The 27,001-nt window shown below is 48.4% G+C and overlaps 1 protein-coding gene across 1 annotated transcript in view; it reads left to right on the plus strand.

Annotated features, from left to right (window-relative positions):
• LOC143955456 (uncharacterized) overlaps positions 1 to 9,333 on the plus strand; it is a 43,075-nt gene extending 33,742 nt beyond the window's left edge. Inside the window, exons 6-10 of the mRNA XM_077465500.1 lie at positions 5,365 to 5,496; positions 5,586 to 5,804; positions 5,885 to 6,091; positions 6,225 to 6,366; positions 7,087 to 9,333. Of these exons, the coding sequence (XP_077321626.1) occupies positions 5,365 to 5,496; positions 5,586 to 5,804; positions 5,885 to 6,091; positions 6,225 to 6,366; positions 7,087 to 8,894 (2,508 nt within the window). The 3' untranslated portion in view covers positions 8,895 to 9,333. The remainder of the gene's footprint in view (positions 1 to 5,364; positions 5,497 to 5,585; positions 5,805 to 5,884; positions 6,092 to 6,224; positions 6,367 to 7,086) is intronic.
• The last annotated feature ends 17,668 nt before the right edge of the window (positions 9,334 to 27,001 follow it).

Here is a 27,001-nt window from a genome sequence, read left to right on the forward strand (position 1 = left end):
CATCTGTGGATACCTGATACTGACTCGGCTTGCCCCTGCCCCTGATCTGACCCCGGCTTTCCGACTATCCTGCTCTCCTGTGTATATGATCCTGGCTATCCTCCGTACTACGCTTGCTCTTGTCCACACCCGGTCCTGACTCCTGCTCCTTCCCACTTGTCTGCAGACACCATCTTGGTTTCTCATCTGAGTACCTGTACATTTCGCCTGACGACACTCCAGTCAGAACATCTCTGCAAGCAATTCCAGCAGATAACCCATGCTTCTTTGAGCCTGACTCCTCCTGTTCCATCTTCAAGGGAGTCTGGAACTTAGTCGCAAGGGAAGCCCTCTATCCATTGGTCCACAGCACCAGGAATATGATAAATACCTATTGGATTTTGGTCCAAGCAACTGACAGGGGCACAGGAGAGATATACGCCCCTAGAGAAGTACGTGTTTGGGGCCTACACCACACTTCAACATGTAGAGACCATTAGAGGACAGGACCTAGTCAACATCTATATTGCATTTCCAATAGCAGGATGGGTGAGAGATAATGAACTTGGCAACCACTAGGGCAACTGTAGCTCAGACACTGATGCAATGGAAGTTGTACCTTCAAGATAGAGGGGGGTACTGCAAATGAAGATATCAGGGACATTTCAAAATGTTGGCAGGGCTTGTCACCTTTACCAGCACCCAGTCTGGAACTTAGTTGCAAGGGAAGCCCTCTCTCCATTGGTCCGCAGCACCAGGTATATGATAAATACCCATTGGATTTTGGTCCAAGCAACTGACAGGGGCACAGGAGAGATATACGCCCCTAGAGAAGTACCTGTTTGGGGCCAACACCACACTTCAACATGAAGAGACCATTAGAGGACAGGACCTGGTCGCCATCTATATTGCATTTCCAATAGCAGGATGGGTGAGAGATAATGAACTTGGCAACCACTAGGGCAACTGTAGCTCAGACACTGATGAAATGGAAGTTGTACCTTCAAGATAGAGGGGGGTACTGCAAATGAAGATGTCAGAGTTATTTCAAAATGTTGGCTGGGCTTGTCACCTTTACCAGCACCCAGCCAGAAGATACAATTCCTGTGCTGCAGTCATCACCCATTCAAGAGGCTCCACCCTTTGGGTCACTGTCAGAAAACACAAAAGAGTCAGCAAGGTTTACTTATGGTTCAGCCATAGTTAATTGGGGAGTCAGTGGACAGCGACATCCTACAACCCAAGTGCAGTTATGGATCTGCAGGAGACCGGAATTGGAAGGTCTAGTCAGTATGCAGAGTTGAAAGCTGTAGTAATGACCGTTGGTGGGGATCCTTCTTCTAAACTGACAGCTGGGCAGTCTTTACAGGACTGACAACTTGGATGTCCACAAGGAAGCTCAGCTGGAAAGAGCTCACCCCCGCACCATACAAGTGGGGCATGTTGACGCACATGTGCCCCTAGTCCCAGACTTGGAGAATTATAACAGAGTGGCAGATGAAAACGCCAAAGTGAATGCAGTTTTGCCATTAGATCCTGTCTTGATGAACTTGGCCAACTGGGCATATGGGGCAGAAAGCGACATATGAATGGGCACAGCAGAGAGGATTGCCTATATCCAAGGTCATGATAAAGACTGCAGTGGGGAACTGTATAATGTGTGGAGAAGTATGACAACGGCCATTGCAAACGTGCTCCACCAAGTCAATTAAGAGGGGCGAGAGAACTGCAGAGATCGACTTCATCGGTCTTCTGACCCAGCAAAGCAATGGACTGAGGTATTGTTGCACCGCAGTGGACACCTATTCAGGACCTTTGCTTGTTCATCCTTGGAAATGTTACATAGTTACATAGTTAGTAAGGTTGAATAAAGACATCAGTCCATCCAGTATGTCTACAATTGGCCCCATCACTGTACATTGCACACTCACATTGGTGCCTACCCTCGAGGAGCCCACAATCCAAGGTCCCCATTCATATACTAGGGCCAATTTTGGACAGAAGCCAATTAACCTACCTGCATGTCTTTGGAGTGTGGGAGGAAACCGGAGTTCCCGGAGGAAACCCACACAGGCACAGGGAGAACATGCAAACTCCAGGCAGGTAATGTTGTGGTTGGGATTTGAACCAGCGACCCTTCTTGCTGCTAGGTGAGAGTGCTAACCACTACACCACTGTGCAGATCAAGCTGCAACGCTTCGGCTGCTCCAGAAACTTGCCGCTGTTTATGGCTGTCCAAAGCGATAACGGGTCACACTTGACCGGATCAACAGTACAAGCAATGGGTCAGAGATTCCGGAGTGTACTGGTTGTGCCACATCCCATAACATCCACATGCAGCTTGTTTGATTGAAAGATACAACGGGAGATTGAAGGACCAGATACGCAAGCTTACACCCACACGTACACTAAGCCCCTGTACACACGGGTCGGAGATTTCCACAACCAAATCCGTCGGATTTTGCCCGTCGGATCTTGTCCGAAACTGTTGCATACACACGGTCGGGCAAAGTTGGCGAAAAAATCCGATCTTTCAGAACGTGATGACGTAATTTCGTTACGATGGGACTAGATTCAGGCTAGTAGCCAATAGCTTTGATGTAGGAATTTGATCTGAGCATGCGTGGCACTTGGTCCGATCAAAATTCTCTACACATGATCGGAGTATTTCCGATCGGCCCAGTTGGTTGGGAAATATTTCCAACAAGTTGGAAAATTGGGTCCGACGGATATTCCGACGGAATCAGTCCGATGCAGAACACACACAGTTGGATTATCCGACAACACGGTCCGATAGGACACATTCCGACGGATTCTCCGACCGTGTGTACAAGGGCTTAAGAGTTTTACATACACTATACACCTATACGCCTTTACACGCACATGAACTTTAATGGCATCCCAGTAGGGTTCAATATTGAGTTGGCCCACCTTTTGCAGCTTCCCACCTCCTGGGAAGGCTGTCCACATGTTGGATTCTCCGACTGTGTGTACAAGGGCTAAGGGGGGTGGGATTGGGTCCTCATACAGGCAGTTCTCTTGTTAAATTCTAGGCCAATAGCCAAAAGCACACCGTATGAGAGGATGGCGGTGGCTGGGGCCTAGATTCCACAGCTGGAGTGCAGAGTTCAGTATTTAGGGCTTGACAGGGACCAGGTTACTGCTTCCCATGACATAGAGACAAAAAGCGACATATCTCAAACTGAAGCCTATCTAGGAATGAGAGAGAAGGTTTGAAGTCATAATTGCATTGGCAGATGAGGTTCAGGACAGTGGTTGGGACTCGGGCTAGTCAGCAAGAGTGGAAAGTGAGGCTCTAAAACATCAAACCTTCCAAAAAAAAAACCTGGGGGGTGGGGGGTTAAGTGCTTTGAAGTAACATTAACCACTTCCCGACCGGCGCACGCCGATGTACGTCGGCAGAATGGCACGGGCAGGCAAATGGGTGTACCTGTACGTCCCTTTAAATTCGCCGCCCTGCCATCGCGAGCGCGCTCGCGTGCCGGTCAGGACCCCCATGAGTCCGGTCGCGGGTCCCGCGGACTCGATCGCCGCGGGCATGCCCGCGATCGCCTCACGGGGCAGCTGTACGAGGAGATGCCGTTGTAAACAGCATCTCCCAGTTCTGCCTAGCAACTAGTGACGCTGATCTCTGCTCCATGTGATTGGAGCAGAGATCAGTGTTCACTAAATGAAAGCCCAACCCCCCAACAGTTAGTAACACGCCCCTAGGAACACTTAACCCCTACACTGCCACCCCACTGGTTAACCCTTTCACTGCCAGTGTCATTTACACAGGAATCAGTGCTTTTTGTATAGCACTGATTGCTGTATACAGTAAATGACAATTGTCCCAAAAATGTGTCAAAAACGTCCGATGTGTCCGCCATAATGTCGCAGTCACAATAAAAGATCGCTGATCACCGCCATTACTAGTAAAAAAAAAATTATTAATAAAAATGCCATAAAACTATCCCCTATTTTGTAAACGCTATAACTTTTGTGCAAACCAATCAATAATCGCTTATGGCGATTTTTTTTCCCCAAAAATATGTAGAATATGTATCGGCCTAAACTGAGGGAAATTTTTTTATATATATATTTTTGGGGGATATTTATTATAACAAAAAGTAAAAAATAATGCGTTTTTTTTTTTCAAAATTGTCGCTCTATTTTCGTTTATAGCGCAAAAAATAAAAACCGCAGGGGTGATCAAATACCACCAAAAGAAAGCTCTATTTGTGGGGAAAAAAGGACGTCAATTTTGTTTGGGAGCCACGTCGCACGACTGCGCAATTGTCAGTTAAAAAAAAAAAATTGGCCTTAATATGTGTATGTGTATGTCAATGTTGTATGTGTTTGTAAGTGTGTTGGGACCCTACGGTGTAAAGGACCACGCAAAGCCACAGATGGACTCTGGTGGCAAGAAAGCGCCCTGAGGCGATTCAGTTCGCATAGGTAGCGCTATACAAGTCACTCACTCACTTAAAGCGACGCAGTGCCGAATCGCTAAAAGTGGTCTGTTCTTAAGCCAGCAAAATGGTCCGGGGCTGAAAGTGGTTAAAATCTTAATCATACAGTACAGGGCACAGGCAACATATTCCTACACCATGGGGTTATCGGCACGTACCCTCAGGTGATTTGGCAAACTTTTGAGGACACGTCCCCCTTGGGAGGAGCTTCACACAACAGGCTTGCTAGCGTTGAGAAGCTCATTGCCTAGAAACCTTTGGAGGAACCTTGGTTGAGAAAGGCTGGACTAGGCAGTAATATATTTCTACCCCCCCTTGGTGGGAGTGGAGATGACCTCCATCTATAAGGATATACAGTACATACACACACAGCTCAAGGCCGTGTTCACACTACGAGACGGTTCTCAGGGACTGCAGTTCCTCTGAGCTCCACAAGATGGCGATCTCACTTCTACCCAGACAGGAAGTCTCTATGGAAGACAGGAAGTGATGTCATGGTACAGACAGGAAGTTCCGGGTGAGTTTGGAGGAACTAGAGAGGAGACTTTGCTGCAAGATGATGTCTCTAATAGAATAAAGATATAAGAAGATTCTGGAAGCCACCAGAGAGATCATTGAGCTGCTGACAGGAGAGGTGAGCGGTTTTTCGGAATTCTGGGACATTATCCAGTAACAGACAAGGGATGTGTCTGGATGGTGATTGTATCATGATAAGTATCAGGTTCCTAAGTAGTGTCACTGTCTATTTCCCTATTTAGGAGTATTTAGAAGGACACAAGGATCTCTACAAGGACGTCATGATGGACAATCAGCCGCCCCTCACATCACCGGGTAAGAGGAGACTTTATTGTAAAGGAGAGAGCAGTACGGAGGCTCCACCTAGATCCCCCATCATCTGATAAACACATAGAAACAATGTATTCAGTCAGTGTGTGTGTTTCCTACAGATGGATCCAGTAATGGGAACCCACCAGAGAGATGTCCCCGTCCTCTGTATTCCCGGGATTCCACACAGGAAGGTCACACCATCCCCCACCATCATCAGGTAGATGAGGAACAATCACTGATAGTATCATTAGGATCTGTACATTATCTGCATTGTTACCATTGATGTCATTTTTATTATATATTCAGAGTGGAAACCTGAGAGATCCTAAAGTTGAGGTTAAAGAGGAAATAAAAGATGAGGAGGGAGTGATGGAGGAGTCAGAGTTTCTGAAAGGACAGAAAGATCTGTACCAGGACACCATGGTGGAGTCGTCTATCTACAGGAACCCACCAGAGAGATGTCCCCGTCCTCTGTATTCCCGGGATTCCACACAGGAAGGTCACACCATCCCCCACCATCATCAGGTAGATGATTGACCATTATTGGTGGTTATTATTTATAAATAAGCATGATTGTTACAATGAATGTTTTATTATATATTCAGATTGGAATCCTCGGGGATGATAATATTGATGTTAAAGAAGAGTATAAAGAGGAGGATGAGGAGTATGGAGTGATGGAGAAGTTATCAGAAGGACACAAGGATATGATGGAGCCACCAAATACCAGGAACCCACCAGAGAGATGTCCCCGTCCTCTGTATTCCCGGGATTCCACACAGGAAGGTCACACCATCCCCCACTGTTACAAGGTTGGTGGGATGGAGAATCTACAACATGGACTTGTGTAGAGGATGTGTATTTTTTTCTATTTTCTATGTGATGTCACAGTAATAAATCTTCTATCTTACAGATGATATTTTCTCTCTCATTTTCTTGGTTTAGAGTGGAGATCCAATGGATATAGAATTTGAGGTGAAATCAGAAGAAGAAGAGAGGTATGTGAGGGATGATCAGCAGTCTATGGAGGAGGATGGAATAACGGGGACATTTATAGAGGAGGACACTCCTACAGAGATCAGCACAGGTGGGTCATTAACATTATCTTCTGAATTTTATAGTCCTAATTATTCTACCCTATACTCTATGTTGTACATTACATACTCCTGACTTCTCCTCTCTCCCCTCCCCCCACTGCTATATATACACATAATATGTATTCTCTTTTGTTACACCCATTTCCTACCAGCTGGACATTTTATATCGGATAATGTGATTGGAGCACAGACTTTTTACATGGTGATAATAATGTGATAACATCCTCAGACTTTGGAATCTTAAACAGAAAGTGATAATGAGGGAGGAGTCAATAACCCAATGATGGGGGTCTTCAGGATCAGTCCAGTCTTCATCTTGGTTGTCCTCCCCCCATCCTCACTCTCTGACCTCTGGTGGGGCTCAGCCCCGCTGTTATTCATGACTAAATCATGGACTAAATAAGGAAGTGCAGGACTTCTTGTGTTGGGAAGATGGCAATGAGTGATAGAGGGGGAGGGGACACTCGTCCTATAATCCCCTCATCACTGTCACTCCTATAGAAGACAGTTCTCGTTGTTTCCTCACTCTCTGACTAAGGTCCATGAATAAAGAAATGATCTGGTAGGAGATCAGAGGATCCATTTACTAGTTACCTTGAGGGGGGAATTGTAAGATCCTCAGAGACAAAGCTACCTGATGTGGGCGGAGTCCTGGTTTAGGGGAACCAATCAGCTGATGTCTAGTAATAATCTTTGTATTTCTATTTTAGTAGATGGACGGGAGATGAGGAAAACCTCAGAGGATTGTCTCACTTTGTCTCCAGACTGTAAAGTAGAAGATGAGGACATCACACAGTATAGTCCAGGAGAAAACCCGACTACCTCAAATGTCCATCCGGCACCACACAGTGTAGATGGACCATCGTATTCCTCTTATCCCGAGGAACCTCAGACTGTGCGGGGCGGTGCCGGACCATCGTATTCCTCTTATCCCGAGGAACCTCAGACTGTACGGGACGGTGCCGGACCATCGTATTCCTCTTATCCCGAGGAACCTCAGACTGTGCGGGACGGTGCCGGACCATCGTATTCCTCTTATCCCGAGGAACCTCAGACTGTGCGGGACGGTGCCGGACCATCGTATTCCTCTTATCCCGAGGAACCTCAGACTGTGCGGGACGGTGCCAGACCATCGTATTCCTCTTATCCCGAGGAACCTCAGACTGTGCGGGACGGTGCCGGACCATCGTATTCCTCTTATCCCGAGGAACCTCAGACTGTGCGGGACGGTGCCGGACCATCGTATTCCTCTTATCCTGAGGAACCTCAGACTGTGAGGGAAGGTGCCGGACCATCGTATTCCTCTTATCCTGAGGAACCTCAGACTGTGCGGGACGGTGCCGGACCATCGTATTCCTCTTATCCTGAGGAACCTCAGACTGTGCGGGACGGTGCCGGACCATCGTATTCCTCTTATCCTGAGGAACCTCAGACTGTGCGGGACGGTGCCGGACCATCGTATTCCTCTTATCCTGAGGAACCTCAGACTGTGCGGGACGGTGCCGGACCATCGTATTCCTCTTATCCTGAGGAAGCTCAGACTGTGCGGGACGGTGCCACCCTTCCAAAAAATAAGAGGTTTCCCTGTACTGAGTGCGGAAAGTGTTTCCATTTTAAGTCCAATCTTAATGTGCATAAAAGATCTCACACAGGTGAGAAGCCGTATTCCTGCCCTGAGTGCGGCAAATGTTTTTCACAGAAGTACCATCTTTGCAGACATCAGAGGTCTCACACGGGTGACAAGCCACATTCCTGTTCTGAGTGTGGGAAATGCTTTGTGCAAAAAACAGAACTTGTCTCACATCAGAGGTCTCACACGGGGGAGAAACCATTTTCCTGTTCTGAGTGCGGGAAATGTTTTTCAGGGAAGTCCAGTCTTTCCAAACATCAGACGTTGCACACAGGAGAGAAGCCGTATTCTTGTTCTACGTGCGGAAAATGTTTTGTAACAAAATCAGAACTTGTCACTCATGAAAGGTATCACACGGGGGAAAAGCCATATTGTTGCCCTGAGTGCGGGAAATGTTTTTCAGATAAGTACAGTCTTTACAAACATCAGAGATTACACACGGGGGAGAAGCCGTATTCCTGTCCTGAGTGTGGAAAATGTTTCGCATTGACGTCCGCTCTTTACAGACACCAAAGATTGCACACAGGGGAGAAGCCGTATTCCTGTCCTGCGTGTGGGAAATGTTTTTCACAGAAGTCCAATTTTTACAGACACCAGAGACTGCACATGGGAGAGAAGCCGTATTCCTGTCCTGAGTGCGGGAAATGTTTTTCACAGAAGTCTGGTCTTTACAGACATCAGAGATCCCACGCAAGGGAGAAGCCATATTCCTGTCCTGAGTGCGGTAAAAGTTTTTCACAAAAGTCCAGTCTTTCTGTACATCAGAGGTCTCACACGGGGGAGAAGCCGTATTCCTGTCCTGAGTGCGGGAAATATTTTTCAAGGGCTTCCAGTCTTTATAAACATCGGAAATCTCACACTGGGGGAGAAGCCGTATTCTTGTCCTGAGTGAGGAAATTGTTCCTGGAGCCCCCTGGGATATGCTATCCTGTCTCTTAACATGAGCTGTGGAGATCATCATTAGAGCCTATTGACAGCATTTTGAAATCCCTTGGATCTTCGTTCATTTTTAATCTGTTTTTCTGGTCTTCTATTCCCCTCCCCCGTGACCACCAGCTGCATGCGGTCCTTCAGGCACTACTAGCCGTATAGGGGGCGTGACAAAATTTGGAACCACTTTGGGTCCTATAGAAGGCGTGTACTTCATAATTGGACAGCCTCCCTCTGAAGAAGCCCGATTTATGGGTGAAACATGTTGGGAAATCCGTCATATAGTGCTGCCTTGTTAACATTGTGATATACTGTACATGCCATTGTCTTGTTGTTTTTATAATAATACTTTTTTTTTTTTTGTTTCATTTTTCAAAATAAACTATCTTTTAACATATATATCTTTATGTTATTTGTGCACCTAAAAAAAATCCCAATAATGTCCTTTGTCCATACGTTTGCTATAATTAAGTCGAGGTTTCCCCGACCCAAAAAAACGTTTCCAGATGTTTTTCAGCCGTCGGGACTGGGAAACTGGTCGGAGTTGAGGGAACGATGGATGGTGCTAAATACGGGGATATTCTTGAGCGAAACGCGTAGCACTCTGTGTGTGATTTGAGGAGAGGACGGATGTTCACCTTCCAGTAGGACAATGACCACAAACACACGGCTAAAACAACACTTGAGTGGTTTTAAGGGGAAACATGTAAATGTGTTGGAATGGCCTAGTCCAGGAGTGTCAAACACAAGTCCCGCGGGCCGAATCCGGCCCTCCGGGGGCCATTTCATGTGGCCCTCACACCTCTCCTGCAGGAGAGCTCCTCTGGTCCTCCTCCAAACCCCTACTACTCTGCTTTCAAGCAATGCATCCAGCTTCTTCCCAGCAGCAGCATAAGGAAGGGGGGGGGGGTGCACTGTGATGTTATGGAGAATGGGGGACTCAAATTCTGAGTGGGGTGGCTCTTGACATCTAATGTAAGGGGAGGGGGATGCGCTGGACATCTAATCTTAGAGATACAACCGTTCCCCCTTTGAGGATACTCTTAACCCTTTCATGACTAATGCCGCGTACACACGATCGGAATTCTCGTCGGAAAAAGCTCTAATGGTTTTCCCGACGGTATTCCCGCTCAAGCTGTCTTGCCTACACACGGTCACATCAAATTCCGATCGTTTATAACGCGGTGACGTACAACACGTACAACGTGACTAGATAAAGGAAGTTCAATAGCCAGTAGCCAATAGCTTCCGTCTCGTAGTTGAATCTGAGCATTGTGTGATTTTTGGCGCGTCGGGAATTGCATACACACGATCGGAATTACTGATAGAACGTTTTTCCGTCTGGAAAATGGAGAACGCGCTGTCAATTTTTTGGCTGGCGGAAATTCGGACAGCTAAATTCCGATGGAGCGTACACACGGTCGTATTTTCCGATGAAAAGCTCTCATCTGTCTTTTTCTGGCTGGAATTCCGATCGTTAGCCTATTTTTGACATTTGGTGTTTACAAGTTAAAGTCCATATTTTTTTGCTAGAAAATTTACTTGTAACCCCCAAACATATATATATATATATATATTAGCAGAGGTTCTAGAAAATAAAACGGCGAGTGTTACAATATTTTATGTCACGCGGTATTTGCGCAGCGGTGTTTTAACCACTTCGCACCCAGGCCAATTCTGACATTTCTCTCCTACATGTAAAATTCCTAATTTTTTTGCTAGAAAATTACATAGAACCCCCATTATATATGTTTTTTTTTAGCAAAGACCCTAGAGAATACAATGGCGGTCATTGCAACTTTTTATCTCACACGGTATTTGCGCAGCAATTTTTCGAACGCGTTTTTTTCAGAAAAAAAAACAGTTTCATGCTTAAAAAAAAACAGTAAAGTTAGCCCAATTTTTTTGCATAATGTGAAAGAGGAGGATACGCCGAGTAAATAGATACCCAACATGTCACGCTTCAAAATTGCACGCGCTCGTGGAATGGCGCCAAACTTTGGTATTTAAAAATCCCCATAGGCGACGCTTTAAATTTTTTTACTGGTTACATGTTTTGGGTTACAGAGGAGGTCTAGGGCTAGAATTATTGCTCTCGCTCTAACGTTCGCGGCGATACCTCACATGTGTGGTTTGAACACCGTTTTCATATGTGGGCGGGACTTACGTATGCGTTCGCTTCTGTGTGCGAGCTCACGGGGACAGGGGCGCTTAAAAAAATTTTTTTTTTTTTTTTATTGTTAATTTTATTTTTATTTTTTTTAGTTTTACACTTAAAAAAATAAAAATAGATTTTTATTCCTATTACAAGGAATGTAAACATCCCTTGTAATAGGAATATGGCACGATCGGACATATTTACAAGTGAAATATGGGGGGTCAATAAGACCCCATATCTCACCTCTAGGCTGGGAAGAATAAAAAAAAACAAAAAAAACGATCCTGGCTTCCTAGCCAGATTGGCGCCGTTAATTTGAATACCGAGGCCGGGCGTGACGTCATAACATCGCGCCCGGCCTCTGAACGATCATAGAGACTCCGGGGACAATCTAGTCCGCCGGAAATCTCTATGGCAACTTGCTGGGGCCGGCGGATCCTGTGACCGACTCACCGATGGAAACGGTGAGTCGGTAGAAGCACCGGAGGGCGGCGGGAGGGGAGGGCGTCCCCTCCCGCCGCCCGTAAGAACGTTCAAGCGGCGGAACAGCCGTATGATCGTTCTTATGGTGTAGGGAATCGCCGGCTGAAAACGGCAATATCTGAATGATGTCTGTGGACTCAGGCATCATTTAGATATAACCAGCGAAACCCCATGACATCACATGACGTAGTGCGGGTCTCAAGTGGTTAAACGCAACTTTTTGGGAAAAGGGACACTTTCATGAATTAAAAAAAAACAAACAAACAGTCAAATTAGCCCAATTTTAATTTTTACATAATGCGAAAGATGATGTTACGCCGAGAAAATAGATACCAAACATGTCACGCTTTATAATCGCACGCACTCGTGGAATGACGACAAACTACGGTACCTAAAAATCTCAATAGGCGACGCTTTAAAAAAAAAATTCCAGTTACCAGGTTAGAGTTACAGAGGAGGTCTAGTGCTAGAATTATTGCTCTCACTCTGGGGATCGCGGTGATACCTCACATGTGTGATTTGAACACCGTTTACATATACGGGCGCGACTTCCGTATGCGTTTTCTTTGCTGCGCGAGCTCGCGGGGACGGGGGGGAGCGCTTTAAAATTTTATTTATTTTTTTACTTTATTTTAAAATGAATAAATTATAAAAAAAAAAAAATTTGATCTCTTTTATTGCTGTCACAATGAATGTAAACATCCCTTGTGACAGTAATAGGTGGTGACAGGTACTCTTTATGGAGCGATCCGGGGTCTATAATGAATGTAAACATCCCACGTGACAGTAATAGGAGGTGACGGGTCCTCTTTATGGAGAGATCCAGGGTCTATAATGAATGTAAACATCCCATGTGACAGTAATAGGAGGTGACGGGTCCTCTTTATGGAGAGATCCGGGGTCTATAATGAATGTAAACATCCCATGTGACAGTAATAGGAGGTGACGGGTCCTCTTTATGGAGAGATCCGGGGTCTATAATGAATGTAAACATCCCATGTGACAGTAATAGGAGGTGACAGGTCCTCTTTATGGAGAGATCCGGGGTCTATAATGAATGTAAACATCCCATGTGACAGTAATAGGAGGTGACGGGTCCTCTTTATGGAGAGATCCGGGGTCTATAATGAATGTAAACATCCCATGTGACTGTAATAGGAGGTGACGGGTCCTCTTTATGGAGAGTTCTGGGGTCTATATATAATGAATGTAAACATCCCTTGTGACAGTAATAGGGGGTGACGGGTCCTCTTTATGGAGAGATCCGGGGTCTATAATGAATGTAAACATCCCATGTGACAGTAATAGGAGGTGACAGGTCCTCTTTATGGAGAGATCTGGGGTCTATAATGAATGTAAACATCCCATGTGACAGTAATAGGAGGTGACAGGTCCTCTTTATGGAGAGATCCGGGGTCTATAATGAATGTAAACATCCCATGTGACAGTAATAGGAGGTGACGGGTCCTCTTTATGGAGAGATCCGGGGTCTATAATGAATGTAAACATCCCATGTGACTGTAATAGGAGGTGACGGGTCCTCTTTATGGAGAGATCTGGGGTCTATATATAATGAATGTAAACATCCCTTGTGACAGTAATAGGGGGTGACGGGTCCTCTTTATGGAGAGATCCGGGGTCTATAATGAATGTAAACATCCCATGTGACAGTAATAGGAGGTGACGGGTCCTCTTTATGGAGAGATCCGGGGTCTATAATGAATGTAAACATCCCATGTGACTGTAATAGGAGGTGACGGGTCCTCTTTATGGAGAGATCTGGGGTCTATATATAATGAATGTAAACATCCCATGTGACAGTAATAGACGGTGACAGGTCCTCTTTATGGAGAGATCTGGGGTCTATATATAATGAATGTAAACATCCCATGTGACAGTAATAGGAGGTGACGGGTCCTCTTTATGGAGAGATCTGGGGTCTATAATGAATGTAAACATCCCATGTGACAGTAATAGGGGGTGACGGGTCCTCTTTATGGAGAGATCTGGGGTCTATAATGAATGTAAACATCCCATGTGACAGTAATAGGGGGTGACGGGTCCTCTTTATGGAGGGATCTGGGGTCTATAATGAATGTAAACATCCCATGTGACAGTAATAGGGGGTGACGGGTCCTCTTTATGGAGGGATGGGGGTCTAAAATCCCTCCTTTACACTTCAAAGTATTCAGATCGCCGTTTTCGGCGACTCTTAATATTGTATATATTTTTAAATCCGGCGCCATTGGCAGCCGAGTAAAAGGGAAGTGACGTCATGACGTCGCTTCCATGTTTACATTTAGGAGACTGGAATGAAGGCGCTTACGGCGTCATTCCAGTCCCTCCCTAGCCGCCAGAAGTGGCGGATCGTGCGATCGGTGCTCCCGATTGAAAGGGAGCCCCGGTAAGAGCAGTGGGGGGGGGGGACGTCCCCTCCCGCTCCTCCGGCATAACAGCCGAGCGTCTTTTAGCCGCATCGGTTGTTATGTCTGGAAAGCCGATCGCCCGCTGTAAAAATCAGTACCGGGATGATGCCTGCAGGTGCGGGGCATCATCCCGGTATAACCCCCGGAACCCGAGTACGCACATCTGCGTCCGCTCGGCGGCAAGGGGATAATGCTGATGCGCCCCGCGATAAAATTGAGTTTGGCACCCTTGGCCTAGTCAAAGCCCAGACCTCAATCCAATAGAAAATCTGTGGTCAGACCTTAAAGATTGCTGTTCACATGCGCAAAACCATCCAACTTGAAGGAGCTGGAGCAGTTTTTGCAAGGAGGAGGAATGGGTAAAAATCCCAGTGGTAAGATGTGGGCGAAACTCGTAGAGACTTATCCAAAGCGACTCGGAGCTGCGATAGCCGCAAAAGGTCGGCTCTACAAAGTATTGACTTTAGGGGGGGTGAATAGTTATGCACATTGACTTTTTCTGTTATTTTGTCCTATTTGTTGTTTGTTTGCTTCACAATAATAAAAAAAAAAAAAAAAACGTCTTCAAAGTTGTGGGCGTTGTTCTGTAAATTAAATTATGCAAATCCTCAAACAATCCATGTTAATTCCAGGTTGCGCGGCAACAAAACAATATCAAATCTAGAAGGTTGGGTATAAGTAACCCATGGTTGCCAGGCCCGAAGGAATTTACCCTGGGTATCCGAGAGGATAGCTGTCAACTTCTCGTTCACCATGATGTCATTCATGCGATTCTTAAGCCGCGTACACACGATCGGACTTTCCGGCAGACTTGGTCTTGTGTGATTGTGTGGGCTCCAGCGGACTTTTTCTTCCCCAAAGTCCGGCGGACCTAGAAATAAAACATGTTTCAAATCTTCCCGCCGGACCCAGTCCATGTCGGGAAGTCCGCTCGTCTGTATGCTGGTCCGACGGACCAACTACGACGCAACGGCGACTACAGCACCTGCCCGCGAGAATGTTTCCAGCGTGATCCTATTGCGCTGGTTCTCGGCTACAGGGTACTGTACACCAGGCCCTTAGGTCTGATATGGATTTTAAGGGGGACACCCTACGCCGAAAAAAATGTCTTGGGGGTCCCCCCAAAATCCATACCAGACCCTTATCCAAGTACACAGCCCGGCCGGTCAGGAAAGGGGGTGGGGACGAGCGCCCCCCCCCCCTCCTGAACCGTACCAAGCCGCGTGCCCTCAACATGAGGTGGTGGGTGCTTTGAGGAAGGGGTGCCCTGCGGCCCCCCCCCACCCCAAATCACCTTGTCCCCATGTTGACCCCCTACGCCGAAAAACGTCTTGGGGGCCCCCTCAAAATCCATACCAGACCCTTATCCAAGCGCGCAGCCCGGCCAGTCAGGAAAGGGGGTGGGGACGAGCACCCCCCTCCTGAACCGTACCAAGCCGCATGCCCTCAACATGGGGTGGTGGGTGCTTTGAGGAAGGGGTGCCCTGCGGCCCCCCCACCCCAAATCACCTTGTCCCCATGTTGACCCCCTACGCCGAAAAACGTCTTGGGGTCCCCCCAAAATCCATACCAGACCCTTATCCAAGCACACAGCCCGGCCGGTCAGGAAAGGGGGTGGGGACGAGCACCCCCCCTCCTGAACCGTACCAAGCCACATGCCCTCAACATGGGGTGGTGGGTGCTTTGAGTAAGGGGTGTCCTGTGGCCCCCCACCCCAAAGCACCTTGTCCCCATGTTGATCCCCTACGCCGAAAAAACGTCTTGGGGTCCCCCCAAAATCCATACCAGACCCTTATCCAAGCACACAGCCCGGCCGGTCAGGAAAGGGGGTGGGGACGAGCGCCTCCCCCCCCCCTCCTGAACCGTACCAAGCCGCATGCCCTCAACATGGGGTGGTGGGTGCTTTGAGGAAGGGGTGCCCTGCGGCCCCCCCCACCCCAAATCACCTTGTCCCCATGTTGACCCCCTACGCCGAAAAACGTCTTGGGGTCCCCCCAAAATCCATACCAGACCCTTATCCAAGCACACAGCCCGGCCGGTCAGGAAAGGGGGTGGGGACGAGCACCCCCCCTCCTGAACCGTACCAAGCCACATGCCCTCAACATGGGGTGGTGGGTGCTTTGAGTAAGGGGTGTCCTGTGGCCCCCCACCCCAAAGCACCTTGTCCCCATGTTGATCCCCTACGCCGAAAAAACGTCTTGGGGTCCCCCCAAAATCCATACCAGACCCTTATCCAAGCACACAGCCCGGCCGGTCAGGAAAGGGGGTGGGGACGAGCACCCCCCCTCCTGAACCGTACCAAGCCACATGCCCTCAACATGGGGTGGTGGGTGCTTTGAGTAGGTGGTGGGTGCTTTGAGTAAGGGGTGTCCTGTGGCCCCCCACCCCAAAGCACCTTGTCCCCATGTTGATCCCCTACGCCGAAAAAAACGTCTTGGGGGCCCCCTCAAAATCCATACCAGACCCTTATCCAAGCACGCAGCCCGGCCGGTCAGGAAAGGGGGTGGGGACGAGCGCCCCCCCCCCCTGAACCGTACCAAGCCGCATGCCCTCAACATGAGTTGGTGGGTGCTTTGAGGAAGGGGGTGCCCTGCGGCCCCCCCACCCCAAAGCACCTTGTCCCCATGTTGATGAGGACAAGGGCCTCTTCCCGACAACCCTGGCCGTTGGTTGTCGGGGTCTGCGGGTCGGGGGCTTATCGGAATCTGGGAGCCCCCTTTGACTTCCTTCTCTAGTCCCGTCGTGCCTGGAGTCACATTCAAAATGTACGGACTTTAGTCCATGTGTGGGCAAGTCCGTCCATTTGGAAAGTCCGGCGGGAAGTCCGTCGGACCTAGTTCCTCCCGAAAGTCTGTTCGTGTGTGTGCAAGTCCTTTCGTTCGGAAAGTCCGGCGGACCTCCGCTGCAAAGTCCGGCGGATTGCATTAGCTGCTTCAAAACTGAGTACAGGAGTCTTCCATGCCCTCGCAATGGTTAACTGAGTTGCAGTAAAAAGATGCTGAGCCAGTTGGCGCTCTGGACGAAGCAGTTCAGCAATTGGTTTGCCAAGAAGAGCTTCGTAGGGATCTCTCTTGAAATTAACATGGAATATATTGCGAAGAAGAGTTTGAATTCTGACCCATAACCTGCAAACCCTTGGACATGACCACCATATGTGTGCCATAGTGCCCTCTTGTGTACATCCTCTGAAACAAAGTGGAGAATAAGTTGAGATAAAACGGGCCAGTCTAACCGGCGTATACTACCATCTGTATAAAACTTTCTAGGCATTTTCTAATATGATGAAATTTTTTAGGATGTCGATCGTGAAATAGTCATGACTTGCCAGTCATGACTTCTCCGAATCAAGTTGCCCCCCCCCCCCCCCAGTTCCCTTTACCATTGCATATGATAAGTTTGCGGAGGAGCCTTTCAATCCTTGACAACTTGGGGAACATGGTCAAGAGAAGAGGCCAAACTCCCCATCAACATCTTGGAGCTTGGAGCTGTCAGACTGGCCCTCCATTACCCTCCAATACCCCTCTTTAAAAAATTAAATGCTTGAGGCCATCCAGAAGATACATCAGATCCTTAACCCAAGAACACAGCCTGGTTGGCCAGAAAATAGCCGAACCATACCAGGCCACATGCCCCCAACATAAGGAGGCAGCATGTTTACGAGGACAAGGGCCTCTTCTCCACATCCCTGGTTGTGGTTGTCTAGAGCAGGAGGCTTTTTAAAAACCAGGGAGCCCCCTTTAACAATAAGGGGACCCCCAGATACTGCCCCCTCCACATTAATAGGACCACTATCTGAATGAGCTGTCTTTAGTCATATAAAGGTAGGGGTGGGGATAGTGGTGACATCATTGCCCAAATGTAATACTTAGGCAGTGATGTCACTGGTATCCCGACCACTTTGCTTCGGAGTGGATTCATAGTAATTTATGCAGTTCTTAGGGAAGGGGTAACTGTGAGCACCCACTGATTCCATAGGACCCAGCGACAGTGAGAAGATGGCATTTATAGAAGCGGTATATACAGTATAATACTTGTATATATGATACTTGTCTCCCACCAAACAGGAGACTGGAACAGCCAAAGTTAAGTTCTACCTGAAGGCTCATTTCTACTCTCTAACAACCCTACAGATTACTCCTAGTCATCAGTGGGGTGGTCCCTTATGTTGGTGACCAATGAGAGAAGGACCATGTCTTATATCAGTGTAGACGTCCCTTAAGTTGGTGACCAATGGGAGAAGGATCCCTTATATCAGTGGTCAGTGTAGTGGTCCCTTACGTTGGTGATCAATGGGAGAAGGACCCCTTATATCAGTGGTTAGTGTAGTGGTCCCTTACGTTGGTGACCAATGGGAGAAGGATCCCTTATATCAGTGGTCAGTGTAGTGGTCCCTTACGTTGGTGATCAATGGGAGAAGGACCCCTTATATCAGTGGTTAGTGTAGTGGTCCTTTATGTTGGTGACCAATGGAAGAAGGACCCCTTATATCAGTGGTCAGTGTAGTGGTCCTTTATGTTGGTGACCAATGGAAGAAGGACCCCTTATATCAGTGGTCAGTGTACTGGTCCCTTACGTTGGTGACCAATGGGAGAAGGACCCCTTATATCGGTCGTCAGTGTAGTGGTCCCTCATATTGGTGACCCATGGGAGAAGGACCTCTTATACTAGTGGTCCCTCATATTGGTGACAATGGGAGAAGGACCCTCTTATATCAGCGGTCGGTGTAGTGGTCCCTTATATTGGTGACCGATGGGAGAAGGTCCTCTTATATCAGTGGTCAGTGTAGTGGTCCCTTACATTCGTGACCAATGGGAGAAGACCCCTTATATTAGCAGTCAGTGGGAGAAGGACATTTTTATATTGTCATGAGTGGGAAGACTGTCCCCCTACAGATCATTGATGCCAGCGGTTACTGAGAGACAAAATTGTTAATTGCTCAAGAAACCTTTGGAGGAATCCTGGCTGAGAAAGGCTGGACTAGGCAGTAATATATTTCTCTCCCCCTTGGTGGGAGTGGAGATGACCCCATCTATAAGGATATACAGTACATACACACACAGCACAAGGCCGTGTTCACACTACCAGACGTTTCTCGGGGCTGCAGTTCTCCTCCTCTTCTTCTCCTTCTTCTCCTCCTCCTTCTTCTCCTCCTCCTTCTTCTCCTCCTTCTCCTCCTCCTCCTCCTTCTCCTTCTCCTCCTCCTCCTCCTCCTTCTCCTTCTCCTCCTCCTTCTTCTTCTCCTCCTTCTTCTTCTCCTCCTCCTTCTTCTTCTCCTCCTCCTTCTCCTTCTCCTCCTCCTTCTTCTCCTTCTCCTCCTCCTTCTCCTTCTTCTCCTCCTTCTTCTCCTCCTCCTTCTTCTCCTTCTCCTCCTCCTTCTTCTCCTCCTTCTTCTCCTCCTCCTTCTCCTCCTCCTCCTTCTCCTGCTCCTCCTTCACCTTCTCCTCCTCCTCCTTCATCTCCTTCTCCTCCTCCTCCCTCTTCTCCCCCTCCCTCTTCTTCTCTTCTTTACTTATTTTTCTAACACTACAAGTAAGGCCCATCCTGTAGATTTTAGTCTGAATCTTGTGTCTTGGTAGTTTGGTTTTACCGGCTTGTACTTCTTGAACAGCCGACTCCTCCCCCTTCTCATAAATCTCAGGACGTCTGTAGTAGACTCCAATGGTACATCCATCAGTTCATTCACCCATATGTAGCACCCTCCTAGGTAGGTGCTAGGACAGTTAGGTAAGTGTTAGTGAATGCCTCGTTCATTTGTTAACTCCCTTTCTCCTCTCCAGCTTGTGGAATACGCCACCCATTATTTGTAAAAAAAATGTAGGGGCTAGTGAGGACATGGCCATTTTTGGAGGGGCTGGATGTAGCACCCTCCTAGGTAGGTGCTAGAATAGTTAGGACTGTAGTCGGTGTGGCTGTAATGTTGGGTAGGGTAAAAGCATAGTTTGGCTCCCTGTACTCAGTGAGCTGCAGTTGATTAGTCATGCCTGATCTGTGTGCTCTGCTGCTGCCAGCTTGCATGATAGTTCCCTCTGTATTCAGGCGACTTGAGAAGTTTCTGGATGATAGGTGTGGAGTTATGTAGATAGCAGCATGGATATTGATACAGCCCCAGCCTTTTGTAGAGAGGCAGGCTTTGAAGGCTGGCTGGCTGGGAGACTGTATTCATAGAGCACACAGAGCTCTGGGTCCTGTTGTCCCAGAGTTTATTATTCCAGCCTGAGGGGGGCAAGCTGTCCCCTCAGGCACAGGCTGCCATGAGGAGGCCTCAGGTGGACGACCTTGAGGAGGAATGCAGAGACTCGGGTGTGTAGAAGAAGCTGACTGAGGGGAGCTGTCTGCCACAGATCTGTCTGGTATCGCTGGAGGGCATCGCATGGATGATTGGAAGGAGGCATCCATCTGTCCTTGCATCCATGTGAACAATGGCTGGTGTCCTGAAAAGCTCTGCCCAGATATTTGTCCACTAAAGAAAAGGGACTTTGCTGTACTGGTTCTACCAATACCACTTAAGCTACAGGAAGATTAAGTCCTCAGTTGTACAAAGTTCTTTTTCTTGGAGGATCCCATTACTTCCCTCATCCCTATCCAACTTTTCCAAGAATAAAAACGACATCTCCTTGAAGCGGGTGTGAGACTCGTTTTTTTCCGACTGGCCGAAAAGAGAAGACTCCCGATTGTGCTCCAAGGAGAAAGAATGAATCCGCTTGTTGGTTGCCTGACTGCGGGCTGAAGTTGGGAAGACCAGGACAAGTAATTCTTGTGGCTCCTGTGGGAGTGGCGCTACACATACTGTATATTATTCCACCTGTCATTCCTCTGCCACACTATCACAACTAGGGATGAGCCGAACACCCCCCGTTCGGTTCGCACCAGAACTTTCGAACGGACCCCAAATTCGAACGAACTTTAGAACCCCATTGAAGTCTATGGGACTCGAACGTTCGAAATTAAAAGTGCTAATTTTAACGGCTAATATGCAAGATACTGTCCTAAAAAGGGTTTGGGGACCTGGCTCCTGCCCCAGGGGACATGGGTCAATGCCTAAAATGTTTTTAAAAATGGCCGTTTTGGCGGGGGCACTGATTTTAATGACGATTAAAGTGAAAAAAAAAAAGTGAAATATTCCTTTAAATATGGTGCCTGGGGGGTGTCTGTAGTATGCCTGTGAAGTGCCACGTGTTTCCCGTGTTTAGAACAGTCCCTGCACAAAATGACATTAAACGGAAATAACACCATTTAAAGCTGCTTGCGGTTTTAATGTTATATCTGGTTCCTGCAATATGGTTGAAAATCATTGAGAAAAATGGCATGGGTAGCCCTCCCTGCCCATTACCAGCCCCTTTGGGTCTTGTACGCATATTAAGGGGAACCCCGTACCCATATTAAAAAAAGGAAATGCGTGTGGCCCCCAGGCCCTATATACTCAGGACAGTAGTATACAGGAAACAAGATAGGGACTGTGTAGGTTTGTTGTGTTAAGTTGAATCCGTTTGTAATTTTCAACTGGTACATTTTTAAAGTGTAGCTCCAGTCAAAAAAACTATTTTTAAGCTTTTTGGAAAACATAGGGAAGGGTTATCACCCCTGTATAATTTGTTTTGTCGTCCATCTTTTTTCATCTCACTTGCTGTTGTCTCCTTCCGTTTGCAAGTAGGAGATGTTTGTAAATTGGATGTTTGAAAGTAGGGGCCTGCCCTATATGCTCTGCAGAAATGGCGGAACAAGGTGTTGGTTTTGCCACAACATTGTAAGCCCTCAAAGTGACTCTTGGTGGGCGCTGGAGCGCCCTGCTGTGAACGATTATATCAAGAATTGTAATTACATGCCATTGTTGAACAGTGGTAGAAAAATTGACCTTTGGTGGTTGTGGTGCTGGTGCCACAACACTATAAGTCCTCACCGTTACTCTGGGTGGGCACAGGAAGGGGCCCTCCTGTGAAATATTATATCAAGAATTGTAATTACATGTCCCTGTTAAACAGGGGCAGAAAAATTGGGCCTTAGGCACTGGTGCTGGTGCCACGACACTGCAACCTCTCCCATATACTCTAGTTGTAGTGCAGGAATGAGCCCAGCTGCAAAGCATTGCATCAAAAATTGTAATTAAACGCCCCTGTTAAACAGGGGCAGAAAAATTGGGCCTTAGGCACTGGTGCTGGTGCCACCACACTGCAACCTCTCCCATATACTCTAGTTTTATTGCAGGAATTAGCCCTGCTGCAAAGCATTGCATCAAAAATTGTACTTAAACGCCCCTGTTAAACAGGGGCAGAAAAATTGGGCCTTAGGCATCACCCAGAACCAGAAATGTTCTTCCAACATATCAGCGGAGGAGGAAGAGGATAGACAATCAACATAACAGGACAGTCACTCAGCATCAGCATAGGCAGTCTTGAAGGGATGTGATATTTAAAAACAAATTATTCGGTGATCCAAGACTGATTCATCTTGATGAAGGTCAGTCGATCAACTGAGCCACCAGCAGCACTGAAGGTGCGTTCCGAAAGAACGCTGGATGCAGGACAGGCCAGTAGCTCAATTGCATACTGTGCAAGCTCTGGCCAGTGATCCATCCTCAAGACCCAGTAAGCCAGAGGATTTTCGATGGGAAAGGTGTCCAAGTCTGACCTTGCCCCTAGGTATTCCTGCACCATGTAAATCAGACGCTGGCGATTTTTGCTGGAACCGATCATACCTTGGGGCTGCGGACTAAAAAATTGTCTGAAAGCATCAGTCAGACGGCCACCTTCTCCACCGCTCCTTCTGACCGATGCTTCAGCAACACGTTGTCCAGGACCAGGAGTTTGTAACCTCCCAGTCTCTGGGAACGCGTTGCACAGACCTTTCTGCAAGGCCTCCCGGAGATGTCTCATCCTCTGCTCCCTCTGCGATGGCAAGATAAGGTCGGCAACCTTACCCTTGTACCGTGGATCAAGGAGAGTGGCCAGCCAGTAATGGTCCCTCTCCTTGATCCGAAGAATACGAGGATCCTTCCGCAGGCTTTGCAGGATCAGGGAGGCCATGCAGCGTAGGTTAGCTGAGGCATTCGGTCCGGAGTCCTCTGGGTCACTAAGGGCAACATGATCCGCAGCTACCTCCTCCCAGCCACGTACAAGTCCACGTGTTTCTTGGGACTGTAAATCATCCCTACAAGACTGCTGCTGCTGAGTGCCAGCCTCCTCCTCTTCCTGCCTTTGTTCTGCCTCAAGTGCCCTGTCCATTATTCCACGCAGCGTATGCTCCAAGAGGTGGACAAGAGGTATAGTGTCACTGATGCATGCACTGTCACTGCTCACCATCCTTGTGGCCTCCTCAAACGGTGACAGGACAGTGCATGCATCCCTGATCATGCCCCACTGGCGTGGTGAGAAAAATCCGAGCTCCCCTGACCCTGTCCTGGTGCCGTAGTCGCACAGGTACTCATTGATGGCCCCCTGCTGCGTGTGCAGCGGCTGCAGCATGGCCAAGGTTGAGTTCCACCTGGTGGGCATGTCACATATAAGGCAGTTCTTGGGCAGGTTCAACTCCTTTTGGAGCTCAGCCAGCCGAGCACAGGCATTAAATGATCGGTGGAAATGCACGCAGACTTTCCTGGCCTGCTTCAGTACATCCTGTAAGCCGGGGTACCTGCCCAAGAACCGCTGCACCACCAGGTTAAGGACGTGAGCTACACAGGGCACATGGGTCAGTTGTCCCTGTCGGAGGGCGGAGAGGAGGTTGGTGCCATTGTCACAAACCACCATTCCTGGCTTAAGCTGGCATGGCGTCAACCACCTCTCGGCCTGCCCCTGCAGAGCTGACAAAACATCCGCCCCAGTGTGGCTCCTGTCCCCCAAACAAACCAGCGCAAGCACGGCATGGCATTGTTTTGCCTGCGTACTTGCGTAGCCCCTGGAATGCCTACGGAGCACCGCTGGTTCTGAGGACAGAGCACTGGAAGAGGCCATGGAGGAAGAAGAAGAGGAGGGGGTGGAGGAGAGAGGTGTGTCACAACCAATAGTAGCATTTTGGAGGCGTGGTGGCGGAACAACCTACAACACTACTGCACCTTGTCCTGCATCCTTCCCAGCTGCCAGAAGAGTGACCCAATGGGCCGTGAAAGACAGGTAACGTCCCTGTCCATGCCTGCTGGACCATGAGTCAGCGGTAATATGCACCTTACCGCTGATCGCCCTGTCCAGCGAGGCAAGGACATTGCCTTCCACATGCCGGTAGAGAGCCGGAATCGCCTTCCGTGAGAAAAAGTGGCGTTTGGGGACCTGCCACTGAGGAACCGCACAGTGTACAAACTCACGGAAGGGGGCCGAGTCTACCAACTGAAAAGGCAGCAGTTGAAGTGCTAGCAATTTAGCCAAGCTAGCATTCAACCGCTGGGCATGTGGATGGCTGGGAGTGAACTTCTTTCGCCGGTCCAGCAGCTGGGGCAGGGACATTTGCCTGCTATAATCGGACGTGGGTGTACCGCTAGCAGAGTTCCCGGAAGCACTTGGCTGTGACACACCTAATTCTACACCTTCATTCCTCTCAGAGCAGGTTTCAGAGAGGACTGAAGGTCTAGTGGGGTTGGAGATGCCAGCTGATGAGGAGCAAGGAGAGGTCCGCTTTGTTCTTTGGTGTGGGTCTTTGAGGTACGCTTGCTAATGAGCTGCATGGCATGTCAACATATGTCTGGTCAAGCATGTGGTGCCCAAGCGGCTGATGTTTTGGAAACGCGAGATACGCTTGAGACATATGTTGCAAATAGCAGCAGTGCGATCTGATGCACTCGTCTCAAAAAAGGCCCACACCAAAGAACTTTTAGAATAACGCGCAGAGGCAGCGCCCTGCACAGGCGGAGCTCTGCGGTGTGATTCAGTCGGTGTGCTGCCCCTAAGCTGGCCCCCGGAGGGCATCCTGCCTCGTTGGACATGTGCCTCCTCCTCCCTCCTACCAGGCACCCACGTGGAGTCAGTGCCCTCATCATCCCCTCCCTCTTCATCGCTGGAGCAAACCTGGCAGTATGCTGCAGCTTGTGGAACATGACTGCCAGATTGCTGTCCTTCTTGAGCATCCCCTCTCTCTGCGCTCACGCTACTGCCTTCCTCTAGCTGAGTGTCATCATCAGAGCCTACAAAACACTGGGCATCCTCCTGGAGCATGTACCCAACACTGTGCTCAAAGAGTTCAGGAGACTCCTCAGGAGGACGTGGTGGGTCTAGGGAAGGAGTCACTGATGATGACATTGAGACGAGGGAAGACGATGCATTGGCAGCTGCTTTGCTAGTACCCTGAGACTGGGTGAGAGAGGATGAGGAGGATGAAGAGGGCTTGGTCATCCACTCTACCAAGTCGTTGGCATGTTGCGGTTCAACATGTCCAGCTGCCGAAAAGAAGGACAAGCATGTCCCATGGCCACGTGCTGATGACAATGCACCGCGTCCACGACCAGCACTGTTGTCTCTAGACACAGAGCCTGCTTGCCCTCTTTTATCGGCTCGCGCCTGTCTGCCTCTCCTTGCTGGCCTTCCAGACATGGTAATGGCCTGAAGGGAGTTGGGTAAAACAGTAGTTGGGTAGTTTATATTGTGCTGGAGGCACACAACACCCACTAACTCCTGCAGATGCCTTTATTATAGAACACCAGAGATAAAGGGGTATATACAGATGTATACTGTGCTGTGCTGGAGGCACACACAACTTCCAATAACTCCTGCAGATGGCAAGTGGGCTCAAATAGAGAAGAGCTATGTAGGTGGATTATAGCGGTATGTACTGGGTACAGAGCACGCAGACAGCACGCACTATCTCCTAACACTACTGACTGCAAGCTCTATTATAAAAGATAGATCACTAGCTATATAGGTGAGGTGAATATAGCGGTGTATACTGCGGTCAGGGCAAGCAGACAACAACCACTATAGAAGAGCAAGATCGAAAATCAGCCGATAACAATCGGTGTGTACTGTGTTGAAGGTACACAGAACACCCACTAACTGCTTCAGACGCCAACACACTACACTAGGCCGCCGCGCTGGCGGCCTTATATAGTGTGGGGCGTGTACTACACAGCCTGAGCTATGATTGGCCACAGGCATCCTGCCTGTGGCCAATCATGGCTCTCCTCGCTGCTGGCGCTGTGATTGGCCAAGCATGCGGGGTCACAGTGCATGCTTGGCCAATCATGAGCCAGCAATGCACTGCGATGACGCAGTGCATTGTGGGCCGTGAGCGCTACACGAATTTGGCGCGAACGGCCCATAACGTTCGGAATTCGCCGAACGGGCGAACAGCCGATGTTCGAGTCGAACGTATGTTCGACTCGAACACAAAGCTCATCCCTAATCACAACCTCCAACCACAAGATCATCTTTCAGATCTCATCTAACATAGAGAAACACCCCTGCATGTCTTGTGTCCTTCTAAACAAAAGGATCAGCATAAATACAAACAGTCCAGTCTTGTGAGGAGTCAAGTCGTATTTCTGGAACACCAACCACATCTGCAACAACCAGATCATCTTTTTTTCCTCACTTTCAGACCTCATCAAACATAGAGAAACCCCCCTCCTTCTTGTCTGTGTCCCGTGTCCCTCTAAACAAGAGATTCATCATGAATACAAACAGCCCAGTCTTGTGAGGAGTCAAGCCGTGTTTCTGAAACACCAACTCCATTCTCATCACTGAAACCATCAACATCTCCCATTCTGCTCTGAAATTTTCTCTGAGCACCCTGGATTTATAAATCTTTAGGTGGTGATGAAGGGAAGTGGTAGCTTCAACAAATGTCTCTTTTACCAGCACGTAGCCAGAAGAAGAAATTCCTGTACTGCAGCCATTTTTTAATTCAAGAGTCTCCACCTTTGGAATCTCTGTCAGAATATGAGAAAGGGCAAGGCGGCTCATTGACTCTTCAGCAATGCTCACTTAGGCTGGATATGGATATGTGCATGCTAGAAATCAGTGGCGGCCCATCCATTAGCGGTGCCCCAGATGCCGCCCCCTCTTAACATGCCACCCCCTATA

This window comes from Lithobates pipiens, unplaced genomic scaffold, assembly GCF_037356315.1.
Source record: "Lithobates pipiens isolate NorthernLeopardFrog02 unplaced genomic scaffold, aLitPip1_a1.2 Scaffold_35, whole genome shotgun sequence".
NCBI classification, from domain to species: Eukaryota; Metazoa; Chordata; class Amphibia; order Anura; family Ranidae; genus Lithobates; species Lithobates pipiens.